A 25,567-nucleotide genomic window follows, 5' to 3' on the forward strand; every position below is an offset into this window, starting at 1 on the left:
TAGAAGTTCTCATTTAAAATAGAAATAACCATTATTTGTGAATAATACAACTCTCCATCTAGAAAGCTTAGGAGAATCAACTAAAAAATTAAGTTGATTAAATTAAAAAAATGTTTAATTTTTTTAAAAAGTAGTATTACCAGTACATGTAAAGATACACACAATTATGTTAAAGGTTCAAGTGCACAAGACCATAAACTGCAAAAATACAGTTTACTACAAAAACAATAGAACTTCTGAGAAATGAGAAATGATAATGTTGTTTCTAACAGAACTAGAAAGTAAGCTCCATGAGACTTGGGGGGTTTTTTTGTTTTATTCACTGCTATATTTCCAGAGCCTCGAAGAGTGCCTAGCACACAGTAGGCACTCAAAGGCATTTGCTGAATGAACAAATGAAAAGCATTAGCATACAATAATCCTTTAGACCAAACAGGGTCTGCCAACAGGTGACAGTCTACGAACTGTTTATTACAAGTCCACAGTGAGATAAGGAGCGGAATATGAACCAACTGCATCCCTATGCACACCATTCAATTCAGCTTCTATCACAGCAAAACTACCTCGATGAAGGAAACAGTGGATTGGTTTACAGTGGCTCTCAAGCTACTTACCTCATAAAAGACGAATGACAAACAGTTCACATACTGGCTATGCAGCTGGGTGGCAGTGCTTTAGACTACGTTAGACTTTGTTGGGAGTTGAAATAAGAGGAAAAAAAACTAACTTCAAACCAAAAAATAATTTGTAAAAATAATGTCTGGCTGCTGAAATGTGGTTGTAATTAGGTCACTGTGCCTTTTAAAGGAAGCTTATGAAATATACAAAAGCAATACAAAATTGTAAGGATAAGCTCTTTTTGTCAGCTAAATGTGTGGTTCTAATCAGGAAATGTGGACATCCCAGGAGTGTCTAAATGAATGAAGTCTTTATACTTTCAGCAATCTATAACACATGATCACAGAAATTAAGGCACATAAAGAAGTGATGCTCTGAATTAATATAAACACTTCAAGTAGATACCTCACTCATCACTTTAAAGTGGGTCAACATTGTAGTGTCATCTCAAATATACAAGTAAAACAAAGAACTGAGTCGGTGCTGGTAGTTTAAAAAATGAGGAATAGGGCCGGCCCGGTGGCACAGCAGTTAAGCGCACGCTCCGCTTTGGCGGCCAGGGGTTCGCAGGTTCAGATCCCGGGTGCGCACCGATGCACCGCTTGTCAAGCCATGCTGTGGCAACGTCCCATATAAAGTAGAGGAAGATGGGCACGGATGTTATCCCAGGGCCAATCTTCCTCAGAAAAAAAGAGGAGGATTAGCATCGGATGTTAGCTCAGGGCTGATCTTCCTCGCATAAAAAAGAAAAAAAAAGAGGAATAAGGGAGAAATAGTCAAATTAACACTAATTTATAGCAGAGAGGCTCTGGGAAAGTAAACTGGGCTGATATTCAGAAGACAAGGTATACAGTCCTGAACCCAAAACTAACCTAATACACATCCTAGAGCAAACCACCTCATCCCTCTGCTCTTTAGTTTCTTCATGAGTAAATAAAACCACTGCCCCAAACAATTTCTCAGGACTCTCAGATTTTCCATTCAAAGTAATTGATACCACCCAAAATCCTTTGTTTCTGAATGAAGGCAGGTAGGTGGTCCCACAAAAATATGTTGAGGTTCAATTCTATCTATAATCCATAAACTCAAACTAATTTAAAAGGTACAGACATTTATATAGAGATTTGCACTGAACACCTACCTATCTCCTATGTAAATGATTTACACACATAATCTGATTCAATCCACACAAGAATCCTGAGATGGGTACCGTTATTTGAATTTTATAAATAATAAAGATCTCACAGTAATATAAAAAAAGAGAACTAATGGGATCCTCTCATATTTGTATGACTCCACCAGACCATTCTTCCTTCTGTAAACCAGACACTACATATATATCACAGTTTTCTAAGGAAGCAGCAGAGGTTTCAAGTAAATCATAGACACTCTAAATACAAAATGTTACACCTAAAAATGTTTTCCATGCAGCTAAGATGAAGAAGAAACTAAAGTTAATGCAGTAAGAAAATAATGGGAATGGTAAAATTTCAGTTCTAAAATTAATAATAAGGAAGCAAAATAAATAAAAATGCTGAAAACCTTAAAAAATCAGAGGATGACTAAAATAAAGCAGTAATTTGAATTTCTAACATGGACATACAGTATGAAGATAGATCACCCATGCCCCTATTTCCTACCTCTTCTATTTTGAAGACTTCTGCCCTTTTCTCACCTTGAGCACCTCCCATGGAGATAGACCTCCTACTGTGAATACAACTTCCTATTCATTCTATTAAATTCAACATTTACCAGGCATCTAAGAGGTACCAGGCACAGTAGAAAAAAACAGGAAAATTAAAACAACCTGTACTCGTGAAGCTTACAGCGGGGACAGACATAGGTAAGAAAATAGATATACGACGCAGTAAAAGGAGGACTTTCATGAAAGTGTAGCACAAGGTGCAGGGCCACAGAAAGACAGTTCGCAAGAGTGGACAGGCCAGGGAAGTCTTCCTGGAGGAGATGTCCAAGCTGACACTTCTAGTTTCTGTTACAGGTTCTACTCCTTCAGCTATCTTTATTACTCCTGCTAGTCTACTTAACTGTCTACTTCACTGAAATCTCCAAACCCTTCTCCTTCTCCTGTTTTTCTACAAATTGATCAACTCCTTCATACTTTCTATTCCATCCCTCCCCACCAGCCGAGCCTCCATGATCAGAACCTCTAACACCTCAAATTTCAATATTCTTCTGCTACATCAGCCCTTCAAATCCCTACATCAATCCAGTCATCTTTCTTTCCAGTCCTATGCCCAGCAGCTGAGCACTGCTATCGAAAATTACACAACCTTGCTGCTCAAGCCCTTACAGATGCGGGCCAAGCTCAGCTGAGTCTTGACAACTTAGGCAACACTAAGTATATTCCTAATTAGCTTTCTCTCCTAACTCCACTGTTGCCATTACAAACCTTCACCACTCTCCCCATGCTCCCCTACCTCCCATCCTTCTCAATTCTAGCCAGTGGCCTTGCCTACTTCTTCAAAATGGTAAGAATGATAACTGAGCACAGCTGAAAATATTATTTCAGACTTTTTTTATGAGTAAAAAAAATTTTGTATGGACTGAACTAACCCAGTAATCTAACTAAAAGTCCTAACGCTGTTTTGTTGAGAAAACAGATTCAGTCCCAAACAAAGGACTTACAAATAAACTTTGACCTGCTACCTGCCAATTTCAGCTATTTAAAATACAGCCAAAAACAAGAACTAAGAAGTAAGCTCAACTCCCAAAACTGATATTAAGTTTATGCACCAAAGATCAAGTGATTTTTCTCAGGAGAGAAAGTGTGCCAGGCTTTCCTAGCTTATGAACTCTTATGTTAGATATAAATCTAGTAAATTTGATTACTAGTCTATCGTAGACTAGAAACAGTATCCAAAAAGGGGGGAGGTGAAACACTGCCAGACCATGGCACAATGAGAGCAACAAAATTAGCAGCTGCAAAGGAAAGAGAAAACATAAAAACTGTGCAAAAATATATATGTAAATTCAAACAACATAGCAAAGTAGGACTATTTACTATATATAGGAGTAAAGTACACTTCACGCCTCTATGGTACCCTAGGGCATCACTATAGTACAAGCGGATTACAACATCTGATATTTACAATGAAATTTCAGTTTAAAAAAAGATTAAATTGGGGCCGGCCTGGTGGCACAAGCGGTTAAGTGCATGCGCTCCGCTGCAGCGGCCCGGGGTTCACCCACTCGGATCCCGGGCGCGCACCGACGCACTGCTTGGCAAGCCATGCTGCGGTGGCGTCCCATATAAAGTGGAGGAAGATGGGCACGGATATTAGCCCAGGGCCAGTCTTCCTCAGCGGGAAAAAAAAAAAAGAGGAGGATTGGCAGATGTTAGCACAGAGCTGATCTTTCTCACAAAAAAAAAAAAAGATTAAATTGTACCTGGTAATCTGTTTATACATAGTTATAAATGTGCATAATCTACAATAGAAATATTTTCATTAAAATGGTCAAAATAAGATCCATTTGATCACTTAGATGAACTCATGTATTTATAAAATGAAGCATATATTTATTCTCTGTGATTTATATCGCATAGACACCCTTGTATATAATTCCATTAGTTGGAATACTGTTTTACATATCTATAAAAAAATTAAACTAGTTTTTTGTCTCCAATCATGCTCACCATTCAAAAACAAGATATCTGCATGATTTAAAATTGAGGGGATAGTTTGGCTGATTTTTATATACTGCAGGCCCAGCACAATTCTACATTCAAGCAAGAAAAACAAATATTAAGGGAAACTGAGAAGTTCTTCAGAGTCTCTAATCATACACTAGTTAACCAACTCACTCATTAGTCAGTTTCTATCCAGTGTTGACTCAAATAAACTTTCTAAATGTAAAATTATTTCATTAATCAACTTTAAAAGTAAAATGAATTGCACAGACCAATGTCTGAAATCTGAGTAAATGGCAAAAAGCATAAAAAGAAAAGAAAAATGAAACTGCTTAAAATTTGCCCTTAGAATTTGTTTTGGAACTTGATAAAATGATTCCTAAAAATTTATCTGGAAGAATAAAAATAGGAAAAGAGACAAGAAATATTTTAAAAAGAAAAGTTATGCAGATGACCTTGAACTATAATATCAAATATTAAAACATATTAAGAAGCTATAATAACTAAAGTAATGCAGTACTGGCAAAGGAATAGACAATTCAGGGTAACAAAGCAGAAAACTCAAAAATAATTTATTATCTGATAAAGATAGCATTTCAATTCTGAGGGAAAAGGAGGGCTTATATAATTTGTGGTGGTGAGACCACTGGCAAACCAGTGTAAAGTAAAACTGTTTTAACTTAGAACACTCCCCCACACCAAACAACAAAATAATGGATTAAATATTAAACTGGAGAAACTAAATCTTGAAATATAAGAAGCACATGATGAGACGTACAAAAATTGAGGGTAGCACTTTCCATCAAAGGCAGAAGCAATAAAGAAGAATAGGACTGATTTGACTACATTAAAAATGAAAACTCGCATATTAAAAAGAAATCACTATAAACAAACCTTAAGGAAACCAAAAGACAAGGGGGCGAGTTAGGGATCAAGAAATATGATGAAGGTCATATTTATTTATTAAAGGTCAATGCCTTTAATATATTAAAAGCCCTTAATAATCTATAGGAAAAAATAAGAACTCGGTAAAATTGTGCTAAGAATATGAACAAACATCCACAAATGAAGAAATATAAACGACCAAAACATTTTCCAACTCAGTAGTCAAGAGAAAAGGTGTAAAACAGCACAATGTTTCTACTGTTAAATGTCAGAGAGAGATGGAGGGGGGTGTTCTCATAACTGCTGATGGAAACATAAATCAGTTGAACTTTCCTGGAGGAAAAATTAGGAAGTTACTATCAAAAAGCTTTCAAAAGTTCTTCTTCTAAGACTTTAATATAAGGTAAGAGGTATCAAGACTTCATTACATCATTTTTAGTAACAGTGCAAAAACCAGAAATAATCAAATGGTTCAATATCAGGGGATTAATAACATAATAGACATCCATACAATGAAACAGCTGTCTAATAACATGGAAAATTGTTCATGGTATATTAAGTGGGGGAAAAAAAAGGGCAGGGTACCAAAAAAGCACAACAATGGCAAAGAATTACTAAGAACTTAAAAAAATATAAAAAAATTAAGTCAGACACATACACACACACCCCAAAGTATATAAGGGATTACAGATAGCTTTTATTTTCTTCTTTTTGCTTATCTGTTTGAAGATTTCATTCCCTCTTCTGACTTACGTAACTCATTTAGAAGTTGCCTCAGTTTCCTTGAATAATAGAAGGCTCCCTTGTGTTTACTTAGGCTCCAGAGTTCATCAAACAATACCTCAACTACAAAATGCTAGAAAGATTTTAAATTAAACACATACACAAACAATCTCTCTTGCTCCTGTGTATGTTGTTATGCATAGATCTCCAGATGCATTTTCTTTTTTATTTTTTTAAAGCAAGCACAAAAGAATATCTATAGCATGGTACTCCGTGTGTAAAAAGGAAAAAATAAGAATATATTCATATGTGTATATATGTGGTAAAGAAACTCGGGAAGAATATACAAGAAGGAACACAAATTGTTACTCAAAGGGAAGATACCAGGCAACAGGGAAGGAGAACTTTTTTGTAAAACTATAACCATTTTTAAATGTGTAAATGTATTACTAATTAAAAACTAAACTGAAACAATTCTTTCATGATAACATATTTAAAATATATATAAAGAAAAGTATTTATTTATATATAAATACAAACAAATTTATTATATGTAAACAATATATATTATATACATATGCCACATTACTCAATATTGGCAAGTCATACACATACTATTGGTGGGATTATAACTTATTAAAGCCTTTAGGGAAGGTCATCAAAAACCTTAAAGGAATTAGTCCTAATGAAATATCCAGGCACATGCTCAAAGCTAGAGAGAGAGGGAAAGAAAGAGAAGGGGAAGGATGGAAGGAGGGGAGAAGGGGGGGGCAAAAATAGATCTATATCTAAATATCAAGGAAGTTCATTACAATCCTATATGTAACACTGAAGAATTAGAAACCACTTAATGTATTTAACAAGATTGCTTAAAAATATCATAATAGAATATAAACTATCACAGCTATAAAGATAAATGCCATATATTTATCAACATTGAAAGGGCTTATGATATTATACAATAAGTAAAAACCAAAATCATACAATAGCAGTTATAATATGGGATTTAGTATTTATTTTTTATATGCATTGGGAAGAAACTGGAAAGATAAATACCAAAGCATTAATACTGCTTTAACTCAGTTTAAAGTGTTCTTTATGATCTTTCAGTATTTTCCGATTTTTTTTCCTTTCAGAAAATAACAGAAACTGCTTCTATAAGGAAATATAAAAGACACATCATTTTGAATAAAATGTTAATGTGACAATTCCTCTACCCGTAACATTTCCAAGATTTATTTTTTCGGGCGGGGGAGGGGAGATGGTATTTTGTTCTTAACATATAAAATCCAGCAATACAGAAGTGAACTAAGATCTTCTGACTCAAAATCTACAGTTATTTACACTGTATCATGCTATCTTAATCATTCACTTATATGTGATATTATTGTCCTTTATATTAATTTACCTGTTAAAATATTTTATCACAAATTCCAGATAAGTGAAGTTTTATTGTATATTAAAAACAAAACATTATCTCTGATCACATCCTTATAAATCATTAGAGATATATAAAGGACACTGTTAAACCCAAATTCTAGGCTGGAAGAGGCAGAATAAAAAACGCAATCAGTGTTTGGCTTAGAAATGGGTTCTACTCCAACTTCAACTGTTTGGGAGTAACTCTACACAAAAAGAATGTTATTTTTGTTGCAGAAATAAGTATTAATTGATTGCCAGGCCAGCCCAAAAAGTTTAATTTAATCCATAATTAGCAGAAACATATTACTAGTATATTGTTATCCCTATTAAACACCCATAACCAACCTACATAATACAAGAATAAGGAGAAAGCCACAAAAGGCTAGTACAGCAAAAACTGGTCCTAACATGGTTCTTTCAAGACAGAGAAATCTATAAAAAGTAAAGGAGGGAGCCAGCCCTGATGGCCTAGTGGTTAAAGTTCGGCGCTCACCACTTTGGTGGCCCGAGTTTGCTTCCCAGTCGCAGAACCACACCCACTCGTCTGTCAGTTGCCATGCTGTGGCAGCGGCTCACACAGAACTAGAACGACTTACAACTAGGATATACAACCATGGACTGGAGCTTTGGGGAGGAAAAAAAAAAGTAAAGGAAGAAAGCAGTCAGTCAAAGATAACAGATTAAGGATTAGTTCTTACCACTCTTCCCTAGAAAAGTGGTTTGTGAACTCTCTTTATTCTGTCCTAGGAAAAAATGTAATGCCAGTTAGAAAATCTAACGACTACAGGATTTTTAAAAACTCATATGGTGTTTTACTTAAGATTAAAAGAATTTATGCAGATATGTCAAAAAGAGACATATTTACAAAAGTCAGCACACACATTAACATATCTGTTAACATATTAAAAACACATCACAGAATAAGTCACTTCCCATTTCTTCGGATGTAACATAAAATTGCATATCAGTCTCATATCTAGAGAGATTTAGAACTGTGCCTTGGCCAACTTAAAAACAGTCATGGAACCTTAGACTCAATGAACAGTCAAAATGAAAAAGATTCATTCCTCTATATTAAGAATCTACCATTCTTTTATAAAATTACATCTTTTTAATTTTAGGAGTTGTCTACATTCTATATTGACAGAATTTATTGTAAGGAGGCAATCAACACATAATCATAGATATCAAATTTATTTCCTACCCAAAATTACTAACCACTTTCTGATATATTTTCAGTACTGAAGAATCCATTTTTATCCAGTATCTTTTTTAAAGATTAATTTTGAACTTGGTACATTTAAAAATAACAAGTTTTCAAAATCTCAGCATATTAAAAATAAAAATAATGAATCGACAAAATACTACGTAACATATTGCTAACTTTATAACTGCCAGAAATTATGCAAATCTAGCTACATTAAAATGAGGACCCAAAACTCGCAATGATATTACATATTCAATTACATATGCCAGCATGATAATCAAATGCAATACAATACATTCAGAGCTATTGTCACAAGATTTTCAGAAAGACTAAGTATAAATCTATGTAAATTCTCAAAAGAACATTTTTAAGAAACTAACACACTGCAAGATTATCCAGACTTTCTACAAAATGGAACATGAATGTAATATTAAACTTCCCAACCAAATCTGACCTGCGAAGTAACCAAAAGTAACATTCCCAAACCTTTAAAGAACTGTGGGACAATGATAACTCAAAAAAAGAGAAAGATGCAAAAAGTAAATCAATGACAGTGTTAAAAGTAAATATAAAATCAACAAACCAGGTAACATTCAAAATGTATTTTTCTCAATTTCAATAAAAACATAATACAAACAACCCAGAAAAGAAGTATTCTGTGAATAATTTCTATTTTCCATATTTCTTCTGTGTTGTTCAATATGGTAGCCATTTGCTACAGGTGGTTATTTAAATTTAAATTAATTAAAATAAAATTTAAAATTCTGTTGCTTAGTTGCTAGCTTACTTAATGTACTCAGTAGGTGCATGCAGTTAGTGGCTGTCATACTGAAGAGCACAGAGACAGAAATTTCCATCACTGCAGCAAGTTCTACTGGACAGCATGCAATAATGCAGACAAATCATTCTTTCTCTGTAATAAAAATTCTTCCCATAAAAATGTAAACATTTCCCCCTGCACTTGAAATATTTTTATAGACTTAATTAATATGTTGATGATAATTATCTTCTAAAAAGATGATGATAACTAACAGGACATTGCTTATTATATGCCAGGAACAATACTATGTGCTTTGATTCAATATCTCATTTAATCTTCACATAAACCCTATGAGGTAGACATAAGTCCACAATCCCTTATCTGAAAGATGTATTTCAGAATTCAGAAAGCTTCAGCTTTGAGAAACCACACACTCAGAATACCCTCAGCAGGGTCTAGGGAAGCACTTAGGGACACAGAGGAATGTATGACTATTAACACTAAAGATAAGTGAAGACTATAAATAACTGCTTATCAGTTAGGTCCTGGTTCTGCCATCAAATTAGTTCAGAACAGGTATTCCCATTCTCCAGTGTGATAATCTACAACTAAACTGCAATTTTAGAATGACAGATCTGTGAATTTTTACCTCTTTTTCCCCATGTAACTAAAGATTTTCAACACAGAACTACAAAAACAACTCTGTCTCCCTGAATTTTAAGAATTCATTTCTAAGACAGGGGAAAAAGTTTTTCCCCCTTGGTAATTATATGCATACTATCCTAAAATGAAAGGTCTAGTTATTTTCTTTTCATGAGAGAATTGAGAGAGAGATTTAAGTACAAATTCAAAATTGTATGTTGTCACATTTATTAAATGACATTTTTTCAATGCAGGCATTTAATTCAGTTGGATCTAGCAATTTAAACACTTCCTTATTTCATTTCTGAAAGGAAAAAAAGTATAACCAACTTTAGTTACCTAGAGCTTTTATGTTCTCAATCAGCTTTTACACATTTTCTCACTTTCAGGAAAGAATGTGACCAATTTTACATTATCATTTGAAAGTCTTCCGCATTATTGTTATATTTATAAACAGTATGTATCTCAAAATATTCCAAATAGATGCATGTCACAAAAAGTACAAGGATAAGTTTATCCACAGTTTAGTGTAATTTAAATATCAGGAATTAAAATAAAATATTATTTAATAGTGATAAAATATAAAAGTATCATAAATATTTAAATATTCAACAATGATGTGGCCAAGTTTATATCCAAAATTATGAAATATCAGAAATATATAAGTATATTTCTATAAAAAATTATACTTTCTCCTAGTCACTGATATGGCCTCACTTAAAAAGATTTGGTGGTTAGGTATGGGAAATTGAAATAAATGCTACAATAATATGAAAATAACAACTTAATCCAATACTACTTATAAAAATTAGACATCCTTACTAATAACAGTAATTAACTGAACAATTATTTAGCTTTCACATTATTACTTCATTATAGCACAATTGTCACACATAAACCAGTAAAACTTCATTTGTAAACTAAATTTTATAAGTCAAGATAAAAGTTGTATTGATTGAAATGTAGTTTAGCATAATTTGTCCAGAGCATGAACTCTGGAGTTAGACTTCCTGGTTTAAATTCAGGTTTTGCCACTTACTATAATGGCAATTTTTGGTGAGTTACTAACGTCTGTGTCTCAATTTCTTCATCTATAAAAAGGGACTAACAGTATCCACCTCATAGGGTTGTATGAGGATTAAATGAAATGGTATATGGAAGCACTCAGGGGAGTGCCTGGCACACCTGATGCTCTCTACAAGCATTAGCTATCATCACTGGGATTATTTGAGCATCTCTGAAATTGTAATATATTAATGTTAGCACTCTTTACCTTTAAGAATTTTGCTTTCCTCCAGTTTCCTGAAAAACTTAAATGCACCAGAGAAAATCAATATTTGAAGGAACCCTGCGTCAGTCCAATAAACAGGTATTACTAATTCACATCTTTACATATTAGGTCTCTTTAAAGTCAGATTAAGGTGAGGATAGAACTGGGAACATGTTCTTCCACAGCTCATAACTTCATAATGCTAAATAATAGCCAAATATTACCATTTCACATATACGGCTATGCCCTAGCCTAGTACAGCAATGAATAAATGGTTGCTGTTATTTATCCCAAAAATTCCCAAGAAGCAAACCTTACTGAGATATTAGTTCAGTTTTGGACATACTAAGTTTGACGTGTTCAATACTAAATGGACGTTCCAGGAAGCGATCAGAAGTACAGACCTAGAGTTAGGAAGCGTATCCTCAGAAGTTCACCACTCCCTCTTTGTACTAAAGTGGGATTAATCACATCCTATTACATAACTATTTTTCTCCACAACCCTTCTGTACTGCTAGGCTATTTTGAAGCATTTAGGTCCTCCCATATAAAACCTCAATAAATGCTGATTTTAAAAAATGCAAAACATGCAGAACTGCATAATTAAAAGAGTGATTTTATTATATACAAAGAAACTGATTTTTAAAAATTTTCCACTCTGTGAATTTTAAATAAGGATGAAATTTTCATTTTTTTAATTTGGTCACATGAGAATTACCAAATACTACCAAGCAGTGAAAGCTGGCTTCATCACCAGGCCTACAAACCCGAAAAAGTAAAACATAACAAGGCAAGAAATACATAAATGAGTAAAACATGGAAGAGAGAGCCCAATGAAGACCTCTTGAAGTACATTTAACTTAATTAAAATTCTTAAGTTTGTTAAAATATCTGCAATGTAGATTGAAAAGATTTCACTTTCTAATTTACAGGCTACTTAAGTTCAATAACTTAAAACGGAAAGCTTCTGGACCCTTCCAGCACGTTATTCAAAGAGCTGTGATAAGCGCATATAGCAAATGTGCTCAGTTACAAGCACTAGGTAAGGGAAAGCTGCTGTCATCCCCAATCCACCGGCAATCATTTGACTGCTAATCCTTTAGTTTAAAATTTGTAGAAGCACTTCCTAAAGAACGCTTCACTGGTAGTATTTACCACCCAAACTTAAAATATGGTCAATTCTATCAAGGCTCCAACAGTAAAAGAGACTGGCCGCCAGTTCTACATTTAATACCACATCATGACAATTTCCTTTGTGCCTGACAACTAGAGACCTTTCAGTGAAACCATTCCCTGGAAATGACACTACAATATTGTTGCTTATTTAGAGAGCAGGGAGCCAAGAGAAAATCAGCTCATTAGTGATGAATGGGTGGGGAAAAAAGCTGCAGTAGAGGATTAAAAAACAGCAACACAATACAAACAGGCTTAGAAGAACTATAAAACTGCAGCAAAAAAAAGAGTAGGGATTCAGAGAATGAAATTCCTACAACACAAAATAAACAGAGACTTAAGTCTGCACTTTCTCATTTGAAATCACATAAACAAGGATCAAATGTATATTGATTCTAATTTTATATAACCAAAAGCCTAAAAACCTTACATCAATAGAAAATATTGGCAAATTAAAAAGGATTCCCCAATTTGGCCCTATTTTCTTGTTCTATGAATTAATTCATAAGGGGAAAAAATAACTTCAGATTATAATGATGAATGTAACCATTAGGAGTGGCGTCTCTATGAGGTCTAAAATAGAAGAAAAATGTACATTTCTTCCAAAGCCATAGCCAACAATAACTTTTGCATTCTGAATCCAACTTAAGCACATTAGTTGGGAAGATGTTTGCAAAAGTATTTAATAAGAAAAGTGCTGAATTTAGCTTTTATTTTTTTCCCAGTTTTCTTAAGTGGCCTGCTGTCTATCAAACGCACTAAGTAGAACCTCTCCTAAGTATAAATGACAAAAGGAAATACAGCTGTCTTCCTATAGAGAGCAGTTTCTACATCAGGGATCATCAAACTTTTTCTATAAAAGGCCATACAGTATGTATTTTCAGCTTTACAGGCCATATGGTCTCTGTCACAAATACTCAATTCTGCCACATAGCATGAAAGCAGCAATAGATAACAGATAAATAATGAGTGCGGCTGTGGTCCAATAAAACCTTATTTTCAAAAACAGGCAGCCAGTCCATGTTTTATACCTACCAACAAATATATTGTTTTAATAAATACTACCAATTTGAAATACGATGTCTGGGATTTGCTTTAAAATATTTCATAAAAAAGAAAGTTGGAGGGGCCGGCCCAGTGGCGCAAGCGGTTGGGTGCGCGCGCTCCGCTGCGGAGGCCCGGGGTTCGCTGGTTCGGATCCCGGGCGCGCACCGACGCACTGCTTTGGCAAGCCATGCTGTGGCGGCGTCCCATATAAAGTGGAGGAGGATGGGCACGGATGTTAGCCCAGGGCCGTCTTCCTCGGCAAAAAAAGAGGAGGATTGGCGGATGTTAGCACAGGGCTGATCTCCTCACAAAAAAAAAAAAAAAAAAGAAAGTTGGAGAACAAGGAGAAACGTTAAATAAGACTGGCAAAACACAATTATTCTTAAAGCCAGATGATGGATGTATGGGGTTCATTACACTATTCTCTACAATTTTATGAGTTTGAAATTTTCAAATTAAAAGTTTTTAAAAATACAAGGTACACAACCAACCAGCTGGGAGAGAATATTTGCAAAACATACATCTGACAAGGGGTTGATCTCCACAATATATAAAGAACTGACACAACTGAACAACAAAAAAACAAAAAACCCGATCAAAAAATGGGCAGAGGAAATGAACAGACCCTTCTCCAAAGAAGATATACAGATGGCCAATAGGCACATGAAAAGATGTTCAACATCACTAATCATCAGGGAAATGCAAATCAAAGCAACACTAAGATACCACCTCACGCCCATTAGAATGGCTATAATCACCAAGACAAAAAACAACAAGTGTTGGAGAGGATGTAGAGAAACAGGAACCCTCATACACAGCTGGTGGGAATGCAAACTGGTGCAGCCTCTATGGAAAACGGTATGGAGATTCCTCAAAGAATTAAAAATAGAGATGCCCTATGACCCAGCCATCCCACTACTGGGAATCTATCCAACAAACCTGAAATCAACAATCCAAAGAGGCTTATGCACCCCTATGGTCATTGCAGCATTATTCACCATAGCCAAGAAGTGGAAGCAACCTAAGTGTCCCTCGACTGACAACTGGATTAAGAAAATGTGGTATATATATACAATAGAATACTACTCAGCCATAAAAAAAGACAAAATCGTCCCATTTGCAACAACATGGATGGGCCTGGAGCGTATCAGGTTAAGTGAAGTAAGCCAGAAAGAGAAAGACAAACACTGTATGATCTCACTCATATGTGGAATATAAACCAACACATGGACAGAGAAAACTGTACTGTGGTTATCAGGGGCAGTGGGGGGGTGGGGGTGGGGGTGGGGGTGGGGGGTGGGCACAAGGGGTGAAGGGAGTCATATATATGGTGATGGACAAACAAAAATGCACAACCCAAAATTTCACAATGTTAAAAACCATTAAAACATCAATAAAAAAAAAAAATAATAAAATAAAATTAAACTAAAAAAAAAAAAAAAATACAAGGTACATCAATGAACCAGCTCTACCGGAAAATGAATTTCCTCACTTTACTATAAAACTTCTATAACATGTTTAATATTTTTAAACATAATTAACATAATACAACATAAAAGATTCTTAATATAAACCTACTAAACAAAAAAAACTAATATACAAAAGTTTATACAAGGATAAACCCTTAAAATTTTCCATAATTTAAAATATAAGCTCACTTCATACAACTCCTAAATTAATACATTTAATTTATTCTCATCTTATCAAAATGTGTTACCAATTTTTGGTTTTAAAATAGAATTATTTTTATAGGGTATATATTCTTTGTGTGTGTGTGTGTGTGAGGAAGATCAGCCCTGGGCTAACATCCATGCTAATTCCTCCAGAGGAAGACCGGATCTGAGCTAACGTCTATTGCCAATCCTCCTCCTTTTTCCGCCCCCCCCTCCCCCAAAGCCCCGGTAGATAGTTGTACGTCATAGTTGCACATCCTTCTAGTTGCTGTATGTGGGATGCAGCCTCAGCATGGCCAGAGAAGCGGTGTGTTGGTGCACGCCCAGGATCCGAACCTGGGCCGCCAGCAGCGGAGCTCGGGCATTTAACCACTAAGCCACGGGGCCAGCCCCTAGGGTATATATTCTTTATGTTAACATATAATAGGTTTATTATTTTTCAAATGGATTAATAATTTTTTTATTTCTAAGTTTTATACTCTAAACAATAAACATTAATAAATATAACCCACATAAACAAATGCTGTTTAAAGTCTTCAATAATTAAGAGTACAAAGGGATCTTGAGACCTAAAAGCTTAAAAACCTATGACATAAATGTTTTCAGTGTTGTTTAAATATGTTCACCAAGCAACTACGAGCTATATGCTCAAGCTCAGTTTTCCTTTGAACAATAATCGTCACACAGTGGAGTTAATCCACTATGAAGGCTATCCGTATATGCCCACAAGAGGAAGACACTGCAACCTTCAACAGAAACATTCTTTTAAAATTGCCAGGTATATCATGAATAATGTATCCATAGGAAAAGAAGAGCTCTAAGGTGTTGTCCCTCTTATGCAGATAATTGCTTCCTGAACCAATAACAAAGAAAAACTAATATGTGCCAGCAAACATTTCTAATAAATAGGCTACCTCCCACCGAATCAAGATACGCAATCTCACTCAATGCAAGTCGTCAGAAGTCAAGCTGAAAAGAGCCTTAGGAAAATCTTAACGATTGTGTATGATTTTTTAAATGTTCTAAGTTTTTTCTCAACATTCTCAAATACAGTGAATTCAAATACTATCAAAACAAAATTAATTTAAATTAGGCTCATAGAATTATTATGACATTTGAGAACTCTGTGAAAACATCTCAATTATCCAAGAATACAATCAGTCTCAAAATTTTCTAACTCTAAACCTACAATAGTAATAATCCATAACACAGATATGGGCAGATAATAATTAGAGCAAAAATATTTATGTGATTGTTCATTCTTTTACAAAGATGAACCAATACTTATTTTTTTAATACAGTACCACTGTAGCATTTTTAACCAATTTTGGCCTTTCTGCATATGGTTATTTAAAATGTTATCAGACTATTTCATTTTTATTTGATTAAGTACAAATTTCCAAGTTAAGTTTTATAAATTTTGTTATTTCTATTGTCTTTTATGAACTTGAGTAAACTTAAAATAGTAATAAGTGAGATGTAGAGACATACTTACATCATACTCTGTAAATCTGCTGCAAAGCTTATAGACTTCCCTGTACTTCTTCCACTACTTGAAGTGGTAGTAGACATTGGGCTGGCTGCAGTATTATTCATCTAAATAAAAAAGAGAAATAAAAAGAAATGTACTTAGCTATAAATAAACGCATGGAAAACAGAAGCAATTATAAATTACTTCAAAAAGTATAGAAAATTTTAAATTTCTGATTTGTTTTATGTAAATCTGATTTGTTCGTACTTAATGTTCTCTATTAAAATGAAATAGTAAGGTGGAAAAAAACTGCTTAATCAAGTACATTATCAAAAAATTACTCACTTAAGTGATAAACACTTCAGTACATATTTTGTAATAAGTAACAGAAGAAAAATACTCACTAGAGTATTTTAATAGAGCTCAGTGGTGTTCAAAATGCGTTCCAGGGAGCCCTAAGGTTCACCAGCAATATTTCAGGGAGCTCCCACTGGCCCCCAAGCATACATCCTCCTGCCCAGTTCCATCCAGAAAACCAGAACAACAATGATTTTTCTTTTATATACCAGGGTTTCAAGTAAGATTTCTTTTAAAAAAAAGAGCTGCACAGTTGTAAGATACAAAATTAGAAAACCACAGCATAATCTAATTCCCATTTGAACCAAAGCCTAAAATATAAATAATACAAATCAAGTCAATCAGTAGAAAAGAAGTAAGCATTGTGATATTTTATAATCTTATTGCTAAGTAACTCATCAATTTAAAATGTGACTTTTTTCCCAATAAAATTAAGCTGATGCATTATGGGAAAACTAGATGCCAATCCTAATATATGCCATTTTATTTAATGCATGTGGCAGTCTGGTAAACAAGAATTAGTGAAAATAACATTAAAATAAAATAATGAAAGTAGAAAAAAGCCTCAACTATTACACAATAAGTGCTCAATAAAAGTTAGCTATTATTTTATGTTTACATAAACTTTACCACACTGTAATTTTTCTTAACATAAAAATACCATGCAGATTCTAAAGAAGAATTAACAAATTTAGAACATACAATAAAATAAAGCAGTACTGAGAACTCTGAGTAAACTAATTAGGAGGAGTCAGATTGCCTAGGTTTGAATCCCAGCTCTGCTACTTTACTAGGACCTTGGGCAAATTACTTAATTTCTTTGTGCTTCAGTTTCCTCATCTGCAAAATGGGAATGATAATCCCACCCTCTTAGGGTTGTTGTGAGGGTGACATGAACTAACATGCACAAAGCATTCAAAACAGTTCTGAGCACACAGTAAGCACACAATGTTAGCTATTATTATTATAAACAGAAAGACCTTAAGAATTCTCCCTTTCTTGATCTGCTAAAGGCTTTTATGAAAAATTTAGACTACCCTTACTTCACAATCACAAAAGTTTAAGAAACTTGAATATTTTCACTAAAAGACCTCAATACAATTCAACAAATATTAAGTAGTTTCCTTATAAAATAAGTGCTGTTTTACTACTGGCATCTCCACTGCTACTAGTCACCCTAGCTCAAAATCTCAGTCGCTACCTTGGACTCCTTCTCCTGCACCCCATAATTTGCAAGAAGCCAAATAAATTCTACTTTATGTTCTTACATCCTCCCCGCCTCTTGTTCTCCGCATTGCTGCCAAATTTATCTTCTTAATACAGCTCTAATCTGACCACTCCTGTGGGTAATGAAGGCTAAAATTGATAAAGGAAACCTGAGCCAGGGTCATTCACCAAGAGCTGAGATGGAAGGCTGGGCCCCATGAAAGAAGGCTGAAAAAAAACTACTACAAACCACTGAATGAGACAGGCCATATATGCAGCTTTTGAGAAGTTTCTCTCTTGAAAAGACAGAGATCGAAGACAAGCAGCACGCTGGTTGGGTGGCTAGATCTGGAATATCCCAATATCCTTCTGTGACAAGACCAACTATCTGCCAACATAAGCCCTTGTCTAGTCTGAGGGCCCAAAGTGCCAGGCCAAAACCACTAGATAGAAAATGCAGGAGCAGAGGAAGAGAAGGAAAAAAGTCTCACTCAAATTGAGCATGAAAACCAAAATTCTTAAACACATAAGGAAGCTAATGCTATGAAAGACCATCACTTTTTTGAGGCCTAAATTTGTCCTATTTTTTCACAAAGACTTTTGAAACAAGTACTTCTGTCTACAAATAATATAGGAAAAGAAGCATCACCATTTAGAACTCTGGCTAAAAAAAAAAAAAAAAGTCACATCGCCAGTCCAAGATTCGGGCAAAATAGACAGGAAACCAAAGACTTCCAGGAACAGTCCTGCAGAATCAGGACAAAGTGATAAAAAAGACACCTGGCTTTCTCAAGAACCTTAGAAAATGGTTCCCTTGTTGTCCCAACACATCAATGACATCCTGGAGAAAATGTTGAACTCAAAGATGAGGTATTAAACCCAGCCTCCAAAAACAGTTATGATTTAAATGGACTCATGTCAGATTTGAAGATATGCCTTTCTCTGGGATTATCTTGTAGCCAAATGTCCTGAGACAACGCTGGAGCAATCTGCCCCTTTTTCATATTTAAATCCAGTCACCCTACTTTAATGTTCTCTGAATAGGAGACATTTCAGAAAGTAAATTCATATTAAAACCACAGCTTTCTTCGGTTGTCCTCCTACTGCAAATGTTTCACATCAAGAGTATTTATTGGTAAGAGGTAAAAGGTCCCAATCCTAGTTTATTATAACCACGATCATCCTTTCACAGTCAAGTTACTCAATTTTTAAATCAAACAGGTGAATAACATTTTTCTTGACATGATGAGCTGATAGCTCATTAGAATCTTTAAAATAATTATTTCCCGTAACCAAATTTTGTTTGATGATTTAGATAATTAACTTCTTTAGACATTAACTTCTTTACACATCAAAGTCCTATCATTCCAATGCTTTATTTCCTTTCTCCCAGACATTTAAAAAAAAAATGTCGGTTAAAAGCAGGAGCACTCAAGTCAATTTTCTCTAATAAATACAGTTAACATGGGACTGAAAACCTACTGTAATCTTCTCAATGGGTTAATGTCCTGCAGTTGTTTTAGCTTTCAATTGAAATGCAGCTGTTTGCCATATTTTACAAAATGAATTCAGATGTGCAGATGGAGACCTAGATTATTTCAACATGCCACAGTTTAAATGTGAACTCAAGGAGTAAGTTCATCTCTGATTAATACTTATATTTAAATCTGATCATTAAGCCAATAGCCGATACTGTGTCACACCTGTAAAACCCTGTTCCAGAGAAGAAAAACTGACATCTTTTAATTTAAAATAGTGGGATTTAAGGATACACCCCTTTCCTCAAAAATACTGCAACAACAAAAAATTTTTAACTGTAGTAAAGTTATACATCACAAATGTGAATTAAAAATGTAATGAACATGTTACTGGGTTTTTACTTATTGTTACTGGGTTTCTACTTATAGCTCATATTTTTGGTGACTAAATGACCAAAGAAGAAATACCATGAAAAATCATTAGCTTAAAATACCTCAAAGAGTTGAAAACTTTATTACTATTTACAGCACCCCCAAAACAACATCAAAATTTGGATTGTGAAATCCATCTGTCTACTCATTTATTAAAAAATAGTGGAATTTTTTTTTACTATTTCTTCTATTATATCACTGCTGAGAAAAATTAATTCAAATAGACCTATGTACTGATTCTGAGCATCTACAGAGTCTCAATTCCAATTATTCATAACCTGAACATCACACATGATATAAACAGAAAACTGTTATAATCAGAACATTTTCATTTTCATAGAACTCCAAAGGCAGGAAGCAATTATGGTTAAGCCAACACTATTATACACTGCATTTTAGTTTTGTTGTAATAAAAAAAAAAACTCAAGTTATATCACAATCTAAATTTCTCCTGCTGTGAAAAATAATATGAAATGATCATTCAATCACTGAGAATGCAAAAAATAAAAAATTAAAATGTACAAAATTTTAAAACTTCTATACCAAGTATTTGGGATGACACAATGGTAATTCTAATATATTTATATATGCCCCATTTCAAGTGGATTTTGGAAGGTATAAAACTCAAGTGTCCATTCAATTATCTGCTAAAACTGAAGTAACATGAATAATCCAAAGAACAGATGATTCACATATAATTTATAACTGTTTTGAAACCAATAGCAATTTTTCTGAAACTGCTAATTGTATTTTCTTCACTAATTAAAAAATCATTTGTATTCACTTACCATACACCAAATGAGTTCAGAACTGGAAATGAGATTTATCTATCATAGCACTTCTCACACTGTAGTGTAACCATTTCCTCATCTTCAAACTGCTAACTGCTTAAGGACAGGGCACTGTTGTATCCATAATTTTGATACCTAATATACTGCCTGACATGGCTGACGCTCAGTACATGTTGGGTGAATAAACAAATGACTGAATGGTATAACAAAGAATATAAAGATAAGACAGTCACATCCCTGCCATTTAGGAGCTTACAGCCTTCTGAAGTTAACAGATATACCCAATGGAATGAGTTTAGAGATAATGCAGAAGATACTACACGACAGGAGGAGGAACATCAGACCCACTCAATTATTATGGGAAAATTGTACTGAGATTTAACACATTTTACAATCTGAAAATACATCATATTTAACTGCAGTTTAAATAGAAAAAACAGATAAATGAATAGCAAGTCCAAATTACCCATCTCTCACTGGATTACTGTTAAATGAAGTAGGTGCAGAAGTGAAAGTATTTTGAAAATTATGAAGCACCATAAAGGGCAATATATGATCTAAGGAAATATTCTGCCTCACCATTCATTGAGCAATTATTTTTCCTAAAAACTACTAGAACAGGAATAAGTCCTTCCTAACCAAAATCAGTTTGATTCTAATTACTATGGATAAGAAGCTATAAATATTCATAAGGAACACCTAATGATCAAAATGACAAGAGAACCACCATGTTAATATGATTACCAAAGACTTCATATTCATAGATAGAAAAACTCTTCTCTGTAATATATTATACTATTTCCTGGTATATTTTCCCACCAAATCTGCTTCCCTGTCCACCATTCCCAGTTCTATAAGAGCAACACTACTCTTCAGTCACATAAAGTCAAAAACTCCAAGGCATTTTTGATTCTCCAGTCCCTTCCCTGTCTATATCCAGGCACTCTGGTCCTGGCACTTTTTCTCTTTAAAAAGCAATTCTAAATCAGTCCCTTCCTTTCCAATCTCACCTTAATCAACATCCTTACTACAGTATCTCTTACACCCATCTCCCAGCTTTCTAAATAATTCTGCATATTACCTCCAGCGTGCTCATTCTAAATATTTGTTACTCCTCTCCTCAGAAGCCTCCAACAGCTCTCCTTTGCCTGGAGGACAAAACTTGTCTAACATCAGTCCCACGGGACCTCTCCAGCCTCCTTTCCTGCAGCAGTCAAATCAAACATTCAGTATCTCCCGAACCCCCCCCAGGTTCTTCTGAATCTTTACCCTACAGTTCTCCCCATCTTGCAGTACCTTTTGTTTCTCTCCGCCTATCCAAACCAGTGGTCTAGAAAAGCCTGACCCAAGCTCAGGACCTCCAAAAACCCCTCCCAGACACCCACCCATCAGGAAGTCTCCTTTCTCTGACATCTAATTGTTTTAGTTTACTAATCCTTTTAGTTTAACATTATATATTTAGTGCACACTAATTATTTTAGTTTATTAATAAACCTCTGCCCTGTAATCTCTCCCCCAACTACTGGCAGACGACTGCACCTCCTCCTTCACAGAGAAATAAAAGGCCTTTCTTTAGTAACTCCCTCCACTCTCCTCTACCAAAGCCACTGCATCTTCTCGACTCCCTCTTCTTACAATCAAGGCACCCTCTTGTTTAAAGCCAATGCACCACCTGTGCTTTGGTTTACCCATTTGTAACTATTTATTGGGCACCTACTACAGGCCAAACACTGGGGTAAGAGCTGGGATACAGTAGTGACCAAGCTAGACAAAAAGAAACACATTCTGATGCAGGAGACAAGCACATAAATATAATGTGAGGTAGTGACAAACGCTTCGAAAACCAATTTAACAAGCTGATTTCAACTAGAAGGTGACATTTAATATAGATCTGAACAAAGCCCAGGAGGGGGCTCTGAAGAACTCCAGGCAAAAAGAACACCCAAGTACCAAGATCCTGAGGCCAGTGTGGCTGGAGTGAGGAGAACAAAGGGGATAAGCAGTAGAAAATAAGATATGAGAGTAAGCAAGAGGTGAGATGACATAAAGCCCTGTTGGCCACAGGAGGTTCAATTTTAGTGAGTATAATGTGAAGCTATTACAGAATTGTGAAAAGGGAGGTGACTTGAAATGGTTTAGGTTTTAAGAAGATAATTCCAGCTGCTGTGAGAATATACCATAAAGAAGCAAAGGTACAAGCAAGGAGACCAGTTAGCAAGTTACTGAAGTTGTATAGATGAGATGACAGGGGCTTGAATTAGTGTAACAAGTGGAGATGGTGGGAAGTGGTCAGATTCCTGGAACATATTTTGAAGGCAGAGCTGACCTGCTGATGGATTAGACACGGGATATGAGAGAAGAGCAGTCAAGGATGACTCTGAAGTTTGGGGCCTGAGCAACTGGTTGAATGGTGGCACCATTTACTGAGATCAGGAAGACTGGAAAGGAAAAAACAGGAGTTCAGTTTGGGTCACGTTAAGTTTGAGACAACTATCAGACATTCGAGTGGAAATGAAATCCTGCAGAAGCTTTGTGACAGATGTCGTAAAGCAGGAAATTGAAATAAAAGTCATGGTCATAGGGTTTTTGTTAAGAAGGATAATTAATCAATATAGTAGAACTGGGTAATAAGGATCAGCTAATCTCCAAAGTTCAGTTTCTCCATCTGTCAAGAACAATTTCTGCCTGTCTCAGAAGGGTGTTATAAAGACAGAGGCTACCACATGAGGGCCACTCAAAAAATATATTTGAATTGAAAAGAATATCAAAACACCCAGCAACTATGAAATTCCCATTAGATAGACAGACAGATATAAACAGTGTGTTTACATTTCCTCGTTGGCTACATGAGCAATTATTTTTTTAACCTACAGACATAGGAACCCAGTGACAGACTGCTCAGAAACACACCAAGTTCTATTACTATATTTTTCTTCTTTAGTCTCATATTAACGTAGGTTTCTATTTCACGTGCTTTCATATCCAGTACTCTCCTACAGAAAGAGAGTTTCAAACAAAATTTTTATTCTTTGCAAAAATGGTTCTTCAAGTGCACTGCAAATGTGCCTACCAGATCATCCTAAAATACTTAACATCCAAACCCCAACAAAATGACAACCTTACTTCTCCAATACTGAAGCACTGCTGTTTTTACATGAAATACTACATAACTGAGTGACTTAATGGTTAACTTTTCAGATATGTGCAAAGTTTTGGAATCACTTATACTTCTAATAGTAAGAGGTAAGTGTATTTGACAAGGATATCAAAAAAGGAGCAGACTTCTTAAACATCAAGATCCTCTTCCAGTCTAGATTCACATTTTAGAAACATTAAACCTTATGATAACTCTATATTAAATATAAACAATTCAATAAAAATATCTGATGTGGTTAAAAACATAGTTCATGTGACTAAAAGGAATGGGAAATTTACTGTAAACATATAAAAAATAGGTGAATTTGTATAAGCATTTCAGAGTTTATAAAGGGTTTTTCATCTTATTAGCTCACATTTTTTTGAAAATCACCCTACAAGGCAAGCACTTCCCCCCACCAATGAGGAAGCTGAAAGTAAAAATACTAGGTGAAGGTCACAAATCTAACAAAAAACAGGGTTGATCCCAAGTAGCTGATAACCTGAAATATTCAGTCAATCTACATACATATTTTAACAAAAATTCACCAATCTTCTCCCATTTTAGTACCTTAGTTTTTTCATCTGTAAAAGATGCCTATCTCCTTTAACACACTAAAATAACATGGAATTACGGAGAAGTTGTACACGTAGTAGTCAGGAGACTTGTCATTAAGTTATCTTAGAGACTGATGACTTTATAAGTTATGTTCAGGAATTCTTTGCTGAAAAGTAAATTTTAGGCAGATGGATCAACAACTACAACAGACAAAAGTATATCTATGCAAATTGGTGGGAGAGGGACCAAAGACATCTGAGGTTCAGAACTACAGTTTGAAAATCACTAATTTCATCCAAATCCCTCATTTTTCAGGTGAGGAAACTGAAGTCCAGAGGGGTTTCTTGAACTGCCCAAGGACATATCACTATTTAGTGATACGGCTGGGACTAAAACTGAGGTCCCCTGACTCCCGGTCCAGAGTTTTTCTACTATCCCTCAAGGAACATAAAATAAAAATTGATCATAATTAACTCACACGACCTCCACACCGTGTCTGTCACAGTGAACTTTGGTGTGAAATATCTGCCTATGCCAACTCACAGGTTAGCAGTAAAAGAGCTGGGGTCTGGAAGTCAAATACAGGCTCTAACCCCATGTGACCTTGGGCAAGTCACATCACCTCCCCGTCTCAGTTCCCTCATCTTAAAATGGAGATTAAAAATACTCGCCTCCTAAGTTACATGAAGTAATGTACATAAAGCATGTAGGACAGTGCCTGATACACGGAAAGCACTCAATTCATGATAATGATAATGATGGAAGATGAAGAAGAATCCAAGCAAAAGTATTGCTTCTTGAAAATGTATCACAAAGTATTATCAGTAAACATGTATATTCTCAGAGAAAGAATGTTATGATTAGGAGTAGTCTTTTAAAGATCCAAAAGCAAATAATATGAATAAAGTAAAACATACAGGATTCAGTCATAAAACCTCAACAGCATTTAAAATAGCAAAAGTACATGTCAAGATTTTAAAATATTTATATTTGTATAGTATTTTACAACTTATAAAGTGCCCTCACATAAATTATTTCAATTTACTGTCCTATGAATTCAATGAACACA

The 25,567-nt window shown here is 34.8% G+C and overlaps 1 protein-coding gene across 7 annotated transcripts in view; it reads right to left on the reverse strand.

The window, feature by feature from the left end:
- Positions 1-25,567, reverse strand: part of SUPT3H (SPT3 homolog, SAGA and STAGA complex component) — a 549,045-nt gene that overhangs the window by 519,659 nt on the left and 3,819 nt on the right. For all 7 annotated transcript variants that reach the window (XM_087438676.1, XM_087438675.1, XM_087438677.1 and 4 more), the window contains exon 2: positions 16,565-16,665. In XM_087438676.1, coding sequence (XP_087294802.1) covers positions 16,565-16,665 — 101 coding nt within the window. The remainder of the gene's footprint in view (positions 1-16,564; positions 16,666-25,567) is intronic.

This window comes from Ceratotherium simum, chromosome 13, assembly GCF_057802395.1.
Source record: "Ceratotherium simum simum isolate JZ-2026a chromosome 13, ASM5780239v1, whole genome shotgun sequence".
In the NCBI taxonomy this organism is placed as follows: Eukaryota; Metazoa; Chordata; class Mammalia; order Perissodactyla; family Rhinocerotidae; genus Ceratotherium; species Ceratotherium simum.